We start from the raw sequence: 14,355 nt of genomic DNA on the forward strand, positions 1-14,355 counted from the left end.
TTCTTGGCTGCTGCAGACTTTTTGTGAATCTAAGCAAGAAATTTGGGACTTACTTTAATGGAATCTAAGCTACAGCAACTCCTCTAGTACGGCTACTACTGTACAATAATGGTGCTATTGCATGATGTAGTTTGTTCACTGCCATTTGGATTGCTCATTTGTAATTATGCCCCAGCAGCTGCTCTACTTGCCTGCATTGATGTAGTCTTTCCACTGCCATTTGTTTTGTCTTTTCGAATTATAAGAGTGATTTTGATGAGGAACTTTCTGCAGGAGAGGGGAAGGAAGTGCAAAAGAATTCTGCAAAATAAGACTTGTAGGTGTTATCGTGACATTCACGACATTGCCCTTACGTTCTTCACTATTGCCACGTACTTCCTGTCTTATTACAGATGTCTCGAATGTGATTCAACTGTAGCAAAATCAGGATCATACTTCACCACCAAGTTACATGACAAAAAAGACATTTCTAAAGCTCTGTCAAATGAAACAAAAGTTTCTAACACAGAATCTAAACTTGAATTATGAATACCTTTTTTTACTCTTGTTGTCTTTTAACCTGGCAGGCAGCTAAGCACCACACAGCCATTCACTCACTCCCCCACAGAGGGACAGGGGAGAGAACTGGGAAAAAAGTAAAGCTCATGGGTTGACATAAAGACAGCTTAGTAGGACAGTATGAACCTGTCCTGTCATCACTTCTAGATAATGGAAAAATGGTAGGGAAACCTGTACAATCTCCTCTTCATGCATATGTCATATTAGCAATAAAGAGACTTGAATGAGTTCAGTGGTATTTCTTATTATACTCAGTGTTACATTCAGTGTAATTTATCTTACTTGTTTAGCTTTGTAAGGTTAATATCTCAGAAAGTTAAAAGTACTTTGGATCACAAGTATATCTTACTTTTCTGATTTCCAGGAAAGACTTGCAGAAGAAATTGAGAAACTGAGATCTGAACTGGATCAAATGAAATTGAGGGCTGGTTCTTTAATTGAACCCACATTGTCAAGGTAATATTTAACAACAAAAGTTTCCTCCCTTTGAATTGAAAGAGAACATGAGCATAAGTGTCAAGCCTTTACAACAAGAATGCATTCAAACCACATATAATCATGTATTTCTTTAAAAATATAGGATCTGTGGAATGATTATTACTGTCACTTTTCACTTTTTTCATAGGTAACTGGGGCTTTATAGCAATGAGAATACACTGAAATATTACTGTGATTAAGGAAAGTCTTTGACATTATGGAATGTTTTTAAAAGCATAGCCAAATACCCATTTTCTCTCAGGATTCTGTAATAACAAAGTTGTAACCATCATTGTTAATACTAAAGCTGCTCAGTATATCTAAGGCCATATTTATTTATTCTATCAATTAGACCTAACATTTCATTATTATTATTAGCAAGAAGTAGCACAGCTTTGCCTAATGTATAGGAAAAGATCACAAAACTTGAACTAAAGATTAAGGCAATATGTTGTGACATAGTAAAAAAGTGTTCTGACAGTAAGAGTGTTGTGACAGGGCACTGAACATTGTCTCTTTATGGTGGAAAAGCAATATGGAAACAATAGTGAGATATGTACTGTAGAAACTGTACTAACAGCTGAAATTAATTTATTATTCTAGAAAGGCAGCCCTTCTTGCCTAAATGTATCCCTAAACCTCAACTTTGTGTTATCATTTGGAATAATATTTTTCACAAAATCATAGACTATCCTGAGTTGGAAAGGACCACAAGGATCATCAAGTCCAGCTCCTGGCTCCACACAGCTGGAGTACTATCTCATTTCTAATACACTTCCCCCTGTCTGGAACAGGGAAGTTTCAGCATTAAATACTTATTCTTCTCAGTCCATATTTAGTTCTATATTTGCAGGAGTTTGTTCTTTCAGAATAATAATAATAAAGCTGGGCAGCAGATAAATATCTGCTGCCAGAGATGAACCTGGGTTGTTTCTTATTATCTACCAACTTGCTGCACAAGTACTAAGTATTTATATACTTATATACATACTAAGTATGTTATCAAAGCAAAGTTCTATTACAGCAAATATTGTACAAACTTAGAAAAGAGTCATTGCCCTAATAGGTTTACAATATCAGAGGGGAGAGACATACAGATAGATTTAAAACAAAATGAATCAAAAAATTATTGCCTGGCAATGTAGATAAAGAGTTTAAGACATTTGTAGCCCAAGCCCCATTGTTATCAAGATTTGTTATTACTATAACAACAAAAGCAAGTTGTAAGGAATTCTTAAAAAAGTAATTTCCTCCTCCCCCTCCACCCCCGATATTATGGAAGCCCCATGATGGGAAGCCTTATGGAAGGTAGACTGATGGCTGCTCAAAAAGAACATTTATGACAACAGTAGGAACTCTGATGCGTGCTCTACCCAAAACCAAATTTCTAAAACACATTCACTGTCCATGAAAGTTTAACATCTCTGGTTTGACTTCTGTGACACGTGCTCACGTTTCAGAAATTCCAGTGCCAGATATTTTATTCATTTGTTTTCTTGCAGTATTTATAAAAAACAAACAGACGGTGTTAGCCCTTGAAATCCATCCATTATTATTTTAGCTTTGTCAAAGTAATTATAATACCAGGCAGTAAGTTAAGTTTCTGCATGTGCTCTGTCAAAGTGCCTTTATTCAGCTATAAAGTAACCCATTTCAGGGCAAAGGGGTCACTATTTGGTGTTTCTGAAGAGATAGCTAATCATGTTTGTTGTTGCTTGCTCTGATGAGGAGGGCTTCCTACTAAAATATGTAGTTGTCTGTATGTTTCTGCAGGTGCATGGAGTCCCTGTAGCTGCTAGAGGTTTTCATGTTTATCCACTATCTTCACATTTCCCATTTATCAATTAATAGATACAACAGCTGTAATATTGGATTATTTTTTTAATTAAAATGGTGTTTGAAATCTGAGACCAATACTACAGTCTTTAAAGTGCAATATTTTTTAATTCAAAATAAGTTGTTCTTAAGGAAAAGTAAATCTCTCTTTTTAGAAACAGATACAGAACTAGAGCCCAGGGAAACAGTCTGCACTTTTCAGCAGAGATATATGTGCTTTTCTGAATGATTTCCTTCATTTAGCTTTTCTTATGTCCAAGATTAAAACCATCATTTTCTTCAACAACATCTTTCCCAAGTGAGAAAATTGTTTTAAGAACAAAACTTATTCCTATTTTGTTTCCCAAAACTGATTATTAACATTGCTATGAACCTTGTAAGTTGTCTGTAGCTAATTGTATTTTCCCAAGTTTAAAAAAAAACAAAAAACATGAAACTCTCATTTTATGCTCTTATAGTGAAATGTCAAGCTTATTTAAGGAGTCACTATAAACAAAAGTGGTTGATTTAGTATAGTATTTGTTACACTTCATTTTTCTACTATAATTATACTATTCATGTATTTTTATGTGGAGATTGGTTATGTGTTAAGAACTAGAAATTTGACAGGTCTCCACTGCTGTGGCTGAATGTTTAAATGGTGTACACATCCTTAGCTCTTCCGCATCTTCTATGCAGCCTGTAGTCAGGTTGTTTCTAATAGCACCAAGTAGAGAATTTTTACTGCTGCTATTTTATCAGGGACAGAAAGGCCAGTGACCACTGTCTGCAGCCAAGAAAAATATGCTGACGTTATCGAGTATATGCCTCACCACAACATCCCAAGACTTAACAGGACTACAGGAAAAATTTGGGGTCAACCATCATTATTCCAGAATATTTCTGAAGTATGGGCCATTCTTCTTGTTGGAGAGAGCGCTTCTGTTTTCAAAACCATAGTTATGTCTTGAATATATTTTTATGGAAAATGTTTAGGTACTTGTTCTTAGGTTGCATCCCTCATAGCAGTTAAATTTCTCAAAAGTATTATCAAACAAACATGAATCATTCAAAAACTACGCTATGTATCACAGGGCAGTTCACTAATATTTTTATAATGCTGAACTGTAAGAATGTGTTATAGATAACCTCACTCTTGAACATGTATCATTCTTACAGTGACCTCTAGTATCTTTATTCAGGGAAGTAGAAGAAAAATATACAGGACAGTATATTTAGCAGCCAGTTCTGCTAATTGTCTTGTCCTAAACTCTGCTTGTTTTTCATGTTGAAGTTTTGGACTGCAAGGTCCTACTGCAAGTTGTTGTTTTCTACCTTAGTTTTCTAGTAATATCTTATAATGTTCTTATAATATGATTTCAACTTCTCACATTTTTGTTTTGATTTTTGTGATATGTTTTTGTCATTTATTCTCTGATACATAGAATCACAGAATGGTTTAGGTTGGAAGGGACGTTAAAGATCATCTAATTCCTGCCATGGGCAAGGACACTTTACATTAGACCAGGTTGCTCAAAGCCCCATCCAACCTCTCCTTGAACACTTCCATGGATAGGGCATCCACAACTTCTCTGGGCAACCTATTCCAGAGCCTCACCACCATCATAGTGAAGAATTTCTTCCTTATATCTAATCTGAATATATCCTCTTTTAGTTTAAAACCACTACCCCTTGTCCTATCACTACACTTTCTGACAAAGAGTCCCGCCCCAGCTTTCCTTAGGCTCCCTTTAGGTACTGGAAGGCAGCTATGAGGTCTCCCTGGAGCCTTCTCTTCTCCAGACTGAATAACCCCAACTCTCTCAGCCTCTCTTCACAGGAGAGCTGCTCGAGCCCTTTGATCATCTTTGTGACCTCTTCTGGGCCCACTCTAATAGGTCCTTCTTATACTGGGGACCCCAGAACTGAATGCAGTACTGCAGATGGGGATCTCACAAGAGCAGACTAGAGGGGGACAATCGCCTCCCTTGACCACACTCTTTTTGATGAAGCCCAAGATACGGTTGGCTTTCTGGGCTGCAAGTGCATGTTGCTGACTCGAGTTTTTCATTCACCAGCACCCCCAGGTCATTCTCCTCAGGGCTGCTCTCAATCCATTCTCCACCCAACCTCTATCTGTGCTTGGGATTGTCCCAACCCAGATGCAGGACCTTGCACTTTGCCTTATTGAACTTCATGAGGTTTGCGTGGACCCACTTCTCAAGCCTTTCCAAGACCCTCTGCATCCCTTCCTTCCAGCATCTTGACCACACCACACAGTTTGATGTTGTCAGCAAACTTGCTGAGGGTGAACTCAATCCCATTGTCCACGTCACCAACAAAGATGTTAACCAGCACTGGTCCCAGTACCAACCCCTGAAGAACACTACTTGTCACTGGTTTCCACTTGGATATTGAGCCGTTGACCACAGCTCTTTGAGAGTGACCATCCAACCAGTTCCTTACCCACTGAGTGGTCCATCCATCAAATCCATGTCTCTCCAATTTAGAGACAAGAATGTCGTGCAGAACAGTATCAAAGGCTTTGCACAAGTCCAGGTAGTTGATGTCAGTTGCTCTTCACTTATCCATCAATGCTGTAATCCCATTGTAGAAGGCCATGAAATTTTTTAGGCCATCAAATTTGTCAGACAATAATAATATAATCCACATAGTAATATAACTCACATAATTTGTTTATTAAAAAATCTGTGTTCCTCAAGTGGTCATTGGATTGTTGTTTTTGTTATTATTACTACTACTATTACTACTGTGTTTAGTCACCCAGTCTATTTCTTTGACTCTTTTTTCAGGCCTCACCTTGACTCGTCAACAGAGTTGAGGTATTCTGTGGGCTCACTGGTTGATAGCCAGTCTGACTATCGGTCAACTAAAGTGATAAGGCGACCTAGGAGGGGACGGATGGGAGTACGCAGAGACGAACCAAAGGTTAATCCCCAATTTCTTTTCATATATTTCCGAATAAGAGCATGTTTTTCAGGCTAATAAGCTTCTGGTTTGTGTATTTCCAGAATAAATAAATGAATACTTACATATATACACCAAGTTTTTTGGTGTTTTTTTTTTTGTTTTGTTAATATGTATATATACTCGGTTATGAGTATTGTACTAAAATGAAGGCAGAAAACATTGAAATTCAGACATCAGAGTTCAAACATGCTTGATTATCTGTCTTTTCTCAATATCTTCATAAATTTTCCTAAGAATTAACTTTACACAGCATTAAAAATTGTGTGAAAATACTTTACATCCCCTGCAATGCCAAATGCCCTCTTGCTGTAATACTGCAAGTATTAATGGAGAATTAATCATTGAATAAGTATTCTTAAATGTTAGTTGCTTTCCTTTCCCATTTTATAGTTCAGCTTTGCAGTTGTTTTCCATGGAATAAGCCATATATATTCTAATTCCTGGTTAGGTAAAATCACTTGGAGATCATGAGTGGAATAGGACACAGCAGATTGGCGTTTTGAGCAGCCATCCATTTGAAAGTGACACTGAAATGTCTGATATTGATGATGATGATAGAGAAACACTTTTCAGCTCCATGGACCTCCTGTCACCAAGTGGCCATTCTGATGCCCAGACTCTGGCCATGATGCTTCAGGAACAGCTAGATGCAATCAATAAAGAAATCAGGTATGTAACCTTGAACCAGCTGTGGTGGTGTTCTTGTTTACAGCTTTAAGGTCTCTTCAGTGCATGAGTTCAGATACCATTCATAATGACTAGGGGACCACTTGTACATTTAAAGGATTGATAATGTGTCTGCTTTTCATATGAGAGTATTTACTGAGTGAAGATAACATCGTTTTCTTCAATTCCCAACCGCAGAAAAAAATAAATGTTTACTTTCAAAAAATGTTTCATATAAAGAACTGCTTGGCAATTGAAAAGAAATACAATAATAACACTTGGCACATTTGACAAATCTCCCTCCGTAGTCCTCTTTTCATGTTTTTTTTTTTCCCCTATTCTGCATAATTCTACCTGCTCACTAATGACCTCCTATCTGAAATACTTCAGTGCTGTTCATGGTTTCTTCTGCTGATTATTCCTCTGTTACATCTAACAGAAGCCATGTTTCCAAGACATGGTTTTGATTTTCTATGGAACCACAGAATGTGATTTATTTTTTTCATGCTCCAAGGTTGACTTCTAATGCTTGGAAATAGGCAGTGAAATGAATGTGTCTTGCTAAATTCTGTGCAAAGGTAATGGAGTGATAGAGAATCCAATAACATATTTTAATAAAGTAGTTTTTATAAACAAAACCATGTTTTAAGCTGAAAACATTCTTACATGTTTTTCATGTAAGATAACTTTTAAAAAGTTGGTATGTCAAAAGTATCCTCTCATTTCTGTAGGAGATGATGATGTTACTAAATGTATTAGTCATTTTCTGGTAATTTTATAGACAGAAAAAGTATGTTTAGAAGTATAATCAAAATCAGATTACCTTCTGCCAGATCTCAAACTTTCTTTGAGCAAGGTATCTTTAAAGACAGAACTCTATTGAAATTTATGGAATTCGAATAACTTTTGCATTCCAGGGGAGACCTTTTGTTATAGATCTACAGCTTTCAGTTTTCACTACTCCCAGAATTTCTTCATTCAGATGGGATTTTATCCCATCCTTTATTACACCTATCAAGAAAGAAATGTAGAGAGAAATTTTGTTGTTCGGAGACTGTTTCATTAAAACAGTGTATTTAGAGCGCATGTAGAAAAGAACTTTATCCATTGTTTCTATTATTACAAAGTCAGCACTGTGACCAATTCAGGAAGCTGTAGATTCAACAAATATATAAATTTTAAACATATTAACATTTTAAAAATTTAACAAGTAATTAGCAACCTTGTCTAGTGTGTGGTGTCCCTGCCTATGGCAGGGGGGTTGGAACTAGATATCTTTGAGGTCCCTTCCAGCCCAAACCATTCTGTGATTCTAATTATATAATACTATAAAATATTGTGACAAAGAATTGCACATAAAGGTAACATAGATATTATTTGTGCCATCTTGAGTCAGATCGTTGTTTTATTAAACAGAGGATCTTGACTTAGATGGTAGGTACAGTTTTATGTCATGAAAGGAAGAAAAAGGGAGAAGTCTTATATAGCCTTTTTTGCTGGAGGTCGTGTGAGAGAAGTTTATTTCCCCTACTGATAAGCTTATACTGGTATATAGGCTTTTATTACCGTCACTAAAAAAGCAAGCCTGGTTCACAGATTCAGTATCTCCAGGCTTCGTATTTTGTCATTTTACTTAGATCTCTCATCCTTTTCCCTCCTATTTGCAAAAATAGATTCCTTCTAATGTGGGTTTATGAGCAAAGAACATCTAAGCAAAACTAAAGAATCCAGTAGAAAAATCCTGTTGAAGCTTTGTACGTCTAAGAAACTAGTATTTGTCGCCAATAAGAGCTATTATAACAAAAATCACTTAAAAACTTAATACTTGAGAAACTTTTGTTTTTTCATCAGTTTGTAGGGATGAAACATAAATTGTTTTGCATGTTCTCTTGTTTTTGTTTGTTTGTTTTTTAATGTGGATTATCCTAGTAATTCCCTTCTCAAAGGCCCAATTTCATTTGACTTTAAATTTGTGTTTATGCTTTAGCAACAGAAAATCAGATGAAACCAACTTAAGAGTGGAATTAGTTTTCTATGGTAAATCAGATTGTTAACTCCCCCTCTCCTGCACTTTCTCGTTTGCAAAGAAACTAATCTTTCTTACATGTCATACATCAAGTCTAGTTGTTGGGCAGATTCTTCCGATTGTTTTTGAGGATAGAGGAATTAAAAAAAAGGATTTTGTAATTCTGGTGATTAAAAACATGTTTTTCAATATTATTTTGGGGTTGATCTATGAAACTAATGTTTGATTTTTTTTTTTTTCTTTTGGATCTCATTTGAAAGGAAGTATTTTTTAGGTTTAATTTTGGGGTATGCAGAAATGAAGGAAGAAGTTATAATGAGAAATTAAAAACAGTCAGTAGTGGGCATATATAACATCTGTTGTACGTATATATTGTATGCCAATGTGAGTCTCTGTGCATATGTGAGACAATGAGAAGTACCAAGGAAGAAAAATTTGCTTTCAGAATTGGAGAATGCTTTTAGAGTACTAATTCTGGCCTAAGTTGAACTGTGTTCTTTTATTTCATAAGGTTAATCCAAGAAGAAAAAGAGTCAACAGAACTGCGTGCTGAAGAGATAGAGAACAGAGTGGCCAGCGTGAGTCTGGAAGGCTTAAACCTAGCCAGAGTCCACCAAGGTACATCCATTACTGGCTCAGTGACGGCATCATCACTTGCAAGCTCATCTCCTCCCAGTGGACACTCAACTCCTAAACTCACACCTCGCAGTCCAGCCAGGGAGATGGATAGAATGGGGGTAATGACACTGGTAAGAACCTCTGTGATGCCCATTTTAGGTGTGATATTTCTAGCATCATATTTTCACTGTATGGATGGCTCATCTCTCTAATTCTATATTCACCTCTCTGTCATACAAACAGATAGTAAATTTCTTAGAATATGGACATCTGTGATTTTTTTTTTTGCTATTGTGTTTTCTGAGCATTACGTGATTCACCAGGGACATCTTGATCTGAGGATCAAGGGCATTCAGCACAAAGGCAATGGAAATAATAAGAAACAGAACTGATCATTAGAAATACTGTAATTAATATATATGTGGAAAATGCTTTCTAATGAAAAGCTCTGAAGTGAAGTAGCTATCACACAGTGGGGCTATTGGCAAGTTTAAACCTCCAGGAAGTGTGTAGCAGACATTAAAACCTCATTATACTTGCACCAGTTTGTATGTATTCTTCATGACAGTATATCAAGCACATGAAATAGGTGCTTCTTTTTCTCCAATAATTCATTTAACTGCTATGTTTCAACATTACCGATAGTTTGCAATACCTAGACACCAAATTATCCTGCAAAGAAATTCTAACATTACTGTACCTTTACGCACATATTCTGAGATATGTCTATTTTGATTTGAAAGGGGATTTGCAAAAAATGATAATAATAATGATTTTGGTTCTAGACGAAAAGGAATTGCACATAGTCATGTAAGTCAATGTAGCATGTGTCAGCATATTCTGATGTTCAACTCTAATATTGATAAGAAAGCAGACACAGAGTGTGGTGTTCAGTGTGGGCTACAAACTGAAATTTAGAGCCTGAGTGAATTCATCTACTTAAGCATTAAGAAAGAATAAAATCAAAGCAGCCCATTCTGATGATGTCTGATATACAGTGAGGAGAATAGGATATGTGTAACCCCATTTATTTCTTGCTGTTTCTCTGGTAATCTGAACATCATCAGTGTCCTACAGTCCACTCCTGGGAAGCAGCAGCAATGGTTCCATGTGGAGACAAGTGTCCACTCATGGGGCCTCTCAGCAGAGGGGAAATGAGCTTTGATCTCAATCAGAAAGCAGAAATTAACTCTCCTAGCTGAAAAGGTTCCCTAGCTAAGAACAGCTGAGAGTGAAGCCCAGCTATTCATCCTCCATGTGGCTCCTACTCAGGTGGGAGTAGAATTTCTTGTCTGTCTTCTTCTAGTTGCGTATTCCTTCCCTGCCCTCTTTCTGGAAACTGACAGCTACTTGTACTCACCTGAACCCATTTGCTGCCTTCTTGGGAACTAAAGACAGCACCTTCTTATTGTGAGAGGAGGTCATGGCTAGCAGGTGTGACAGACTGAGGCACTGTTTCTTTTTTCTCCCCCTGGTTCCCACTGCTGAAGAGCAGAAATTAAGATGGTGGTGGTGAAAACCATGGTTGAGAAGGTGGATGTACAGGCTGCCATGGTGCTACCCACTTAACCAAAGCAGCACCTTCCTCAATATGCAGTTTGACTCCATCCACCATTTAAGCTAAATAATTTGGCTACAGATTAATGGCAATGGTTAAATTGACCTCCCAGCTGGCACCCGTGCTGCCTAGTTGCCTTGATTTAGACAGTCAGTGTGTTCATCAGATTCAAATACAAAATGGCAGTATAGATTCTACATTTCATGTTACTACAGCCTCACTGGCATCCAGCTGTAGCTGGACTAAAACTCGGATATGTCGGTATGAATTGCAGCCAGACTCTTGGCATATCATAAACCATAAAAGTAACGCCATACAAAGCACATACATTGATCATTTCAGGACACTGCCCCTGCACTGTTTTAGCAAGAGTTGAATCTTGAATATCTCATTACCTTCCTGGCTGGGGACAGACACAGCACACTATCAGACATCCTCCAAGTGGGAATACTTGAGTTGGGGAAGAGTTAAGTAATAGTCTGGTCTCTAGAGCCCAAGTTACCAAATGGTCCCATAGGGGCTGGCTGGAGAAGCAGTATCACAGGATTTTCCACATCTCAGGTCTATGCAACCAAACATTCTGCAATTTCTTCAGCTCTGTTTGTATGAATGAGACATCCACCAAAAAATAAAAATGAAAAGGGGTTGAACAAAGCACATTCTATCAGATTTCTACCGCCAAATAATGCTGCAGTACAGAAGACAGATGAATTTGTATTCATTGACTAAAGGTGCCAAGCTCATTAAGACAGGGTAACTGGAGAGAAATACCACTTTTCTGATGTGGTATTTGATGATATTTTGTGTGTATCCTCGGTGAATCATTGATTAGTTTGTAATATTATAAAAAACTGCAAATATGTTATATATATATATATGTATGTATGTTTTGGGGGATGGGGTTAGTGTAAGGTTTTATATGAAAAATCCAAAATTAAAAACTGCTATCATAAATTTGGAGTATCCTATTCTTTGCTAAATTTATGAAAAGAAATGGGATTGTAACTTTGGAAAAAATAACTGCTTTCACAGATGGTGTATTTGTAAAGGGTTATCTTATGTTATGACACCACATTTATAATCAGTATATAGTATGGGTAGTCTTAAATTAATGAAATATCTATTTCATGATTCTGAATGTCAGAAGAAAAAGTGTGTTGCATTGTTATGCTCAAATAAGATTTATTAATCATTCTTTTTTGTTGTTGCTGCTTTTGTTACCAATTTAAGCCAAGCGATCTAAGGAAACATCGGAGAAAGGTATGATACTGGCTTTTTAAAAGCTTGGGAGAGTGCTTTTGCCATATTCCTCTGCCATTTAAATAAGTGGGTCCTTCCCACGTGCTGCACCCCTTTCACTACTTTTCATTCAATACCTGAACATAGTCATTTTAAGACTACCTCAAAAGGCTTGCAGGGGTCACTGCTACTCCAAGGATCAAAGCCCACTAGTGATACTTTGCAGGAGCCTCTACAGCACACACTTAAAGGAGATACAGTTAAAAGCAAAGTGTGGGCACAAAAGAATTACCTTCAAATGTATTTTGGCCATTTTTACTGCTGGCGGAACCAAAGTCAGATTGCTTGAAATCTTGTGGAGCAATATAAAGGTATTTGCAAAATTGGAGCTGAATATGGTAATTATCTTTACATGAGAGGAGACAGTATTCAAATTAAATTAGTATTTGTTGTGACAAAACTCCTTTTTTCATGCTTATTTTCAAGTGCTTTGACCATTCACTTAACAAACTGCAGAGGGAGTAGTCTTGTTTATGTATTTACCTTCTCCCTTACTTCCCTGAGAATTTTGTTTACATGAATAATCCTGCTTAATGAAAGAGGCCTGCTCATGCATAAGGTTATTTTCATGTTTAGACCTTTACTGGATCAACCCATTTGGGATAAAAGAAATTAATTTTGTCTCCAAATGTACTCTCTGTCCTTTCAAATATGTATTTCAAGCTGCCATGTTTAGGCAATTTTATTATTTCCCAGTGGTCTTTTTAAACAATAAGAATCCTTACAATTTGCTCAAAAAAAACTGCCCTTGAATCCAAACATGCTTCAGTTCAGTTGACAAATTTGTGAAATGTATGTTGAAAAAATCATGAAAAGCCATTTGGCTCTCAATGTAGTATCTATCCCCCAGATTGCAGTAGTTGAAGAAGATGGGCGTGAAGATAAAGCCACAATCAAATGTGAAACTTCTCCTCCTCCAACACCCAGAGCTATTAGAATGACACATACCCTTCCTTCTTCATACCACAATGATGCCAGAAGGTAAGATGTCCATACCATGAATCAGTACTTCACTTTTACCACATATTACTCTCTTCAGATCATGTTGTTTACTCTAAAATGCCCTTATTTCTTCATGTTTCTTCTTGGTAGTTGTTTTCTGTACCATGAAAGAAACCTTTACCTTTGTCTCTTATGTGATCTTGATAATATTTGTCAGTGCTAAAACACATACTGTATATTTCTGTTTTAAGGTGTAGTTTTGATCACTACTAGAAGTAGTGATCCTGCAAATCCTAGAAAGACAAATATCAGGAATATCCTGTAATTGTCATCAATGGTTCTTAACAAATTAAAAATATTTATTTCCAGTCTCATATTGCTCTGCATATTGCTAGATCACTTAAGGAGCAAGATGTGATTAATTGTTTCATTTGTGGGAAGATTATTACTAAATTATAACCAATTCATTTGTTTGCAGAGCTGCTCAGAAGAAAATAAAATTAAATAATAATAATAATAATTTGTTATCTGTTCTATTTCTTTATTATCATTCATAGTAGTTTGTCTGCTTCATTGGAGCCGGAAAGCATTGGTCTTGGCAGTGTCAATAGCAGTCAAGACTCCCTGCACAAAGCTCCCAAGAAGAAAGGAATCAAGTCCTCAATAGGACGCTTGTTTGGTAAAAAAGAGAAGGCTCGACTTGGACAGCTGAGTAAGAAATTTGTGGTACCAAGTCAAGGTCACCACTTCACAGTCATTTTTCCATTTCTATTTTTTTTGCTTCTTTTCAGTTTTCCGATTTGCTTTTTGTTCTCTTTACTCTGGCAGAACCTTCCCATTAGACTCCATTGTTATCATTAATTATACGTCAGGAGTTTGCTATGACTATAACACAAATGAAAGCAGACTTCTGACACAAATTACTAGCTCAAATTACAAACTACTACCCTCTTCACTGAGCCTGCTGCTTCACTACTTTCTTGAATTAGGTTAAAAATGCTAACTGAGTATTCTCAAATAATCAAAATAAAGAGGAGATAAGAGAGAATTAAGTATACACTCCACTCTAAGGGGTATAAGAATGTGATATGGAAGATCCTTGCAGGTGTAGTTGCCTTTCTCACTGCAGTGTGTCAATAGATGTCTCCTAGTGCCTTTCACCACTGTCCTCACTGTACTTTTGCAATTAGCTATGCTGCCTATGGCAACACTTTGTTTTCCTCCTATTTCTTTTGCCCTTTTCCCTAGCCAAGATCTTTGTCTAATTCATGCCTGGCAAAATTTTTCTTCTGTGATGCTCCATGAGGTATGTCCACGGCAAATGCAAAAAACAATTATGCCTCAACTTTATTTAACAAGTATTTAACCTCATTTAGGTAGCAAAAGCAATGGAAAGTTAAGTCAC

At 36.7% G+C, this 14,355-nt stretch overlaps 1 protein-coding gene across 16 annotated transcripts in view; it reads left to right on the forward strand.

The window, feature by feature from the left end:
* Nucleotides 1-14,355, forward strand: part of PPFIA2 (PTPRF interacting protein alpha 2) — a 341,449-nt gene that overhangs the window by 284,517 nt on the left and 42,577 nt on the right. For 14 of the 16 annotated variants that reach the window (XM_080575702.1, XM_080575698.1, XM_080575688.1 and 11 more), the window contains 7 exons: nucleotides 923-1,014; nucleotides 5,664-5,799; nucleotides 6,290-6,510; nucleotides 9,045-9,282; nucleotides 11,940-11,969; nucleotides 12,859-12,989; nucleotides 13,508-13,662. In XM_080575702.1, the coding sequence (XP_080431828.1) occupies nucleotides 923-1,014; nucleotides 5,664-5,799; nucleotides 6,290-6,510; nucleotides 9,045-9,282; nucleotides 11,940-11,969; nucleotides 12,859-12,989; nucleotides 13,508-13,662 (1,003 nt within the window). The remainder of the gene's footprint in view (nucleotides 1-922; nucleotides 1,015-5,663; nucleotides 5,800-6,289; nucleotides 6,511-9,044; nucleotides 9,283-11,939; nucleotides 11,970-12,858; nucleotides 12,990-13,507; nucleotides 13,663-14,355) is intronic. The other 2 variants (XM_080575699.1, XM_080575690.1) reach the window with 1 other exon arrangement.

The sequence above is a fragment of the Anser brachyrhynchus genome (genome assembly GCF_964034855.1).
Source record: "Anser brachyrhynchus genome assembly, chromosome: 1".
Classification (NCBI taxonomy): Eukaryota; Metazoa; Chordata; class Aves; order Anseriformes; family Anatidae; genus Anser; species Anser brachyrhynchus.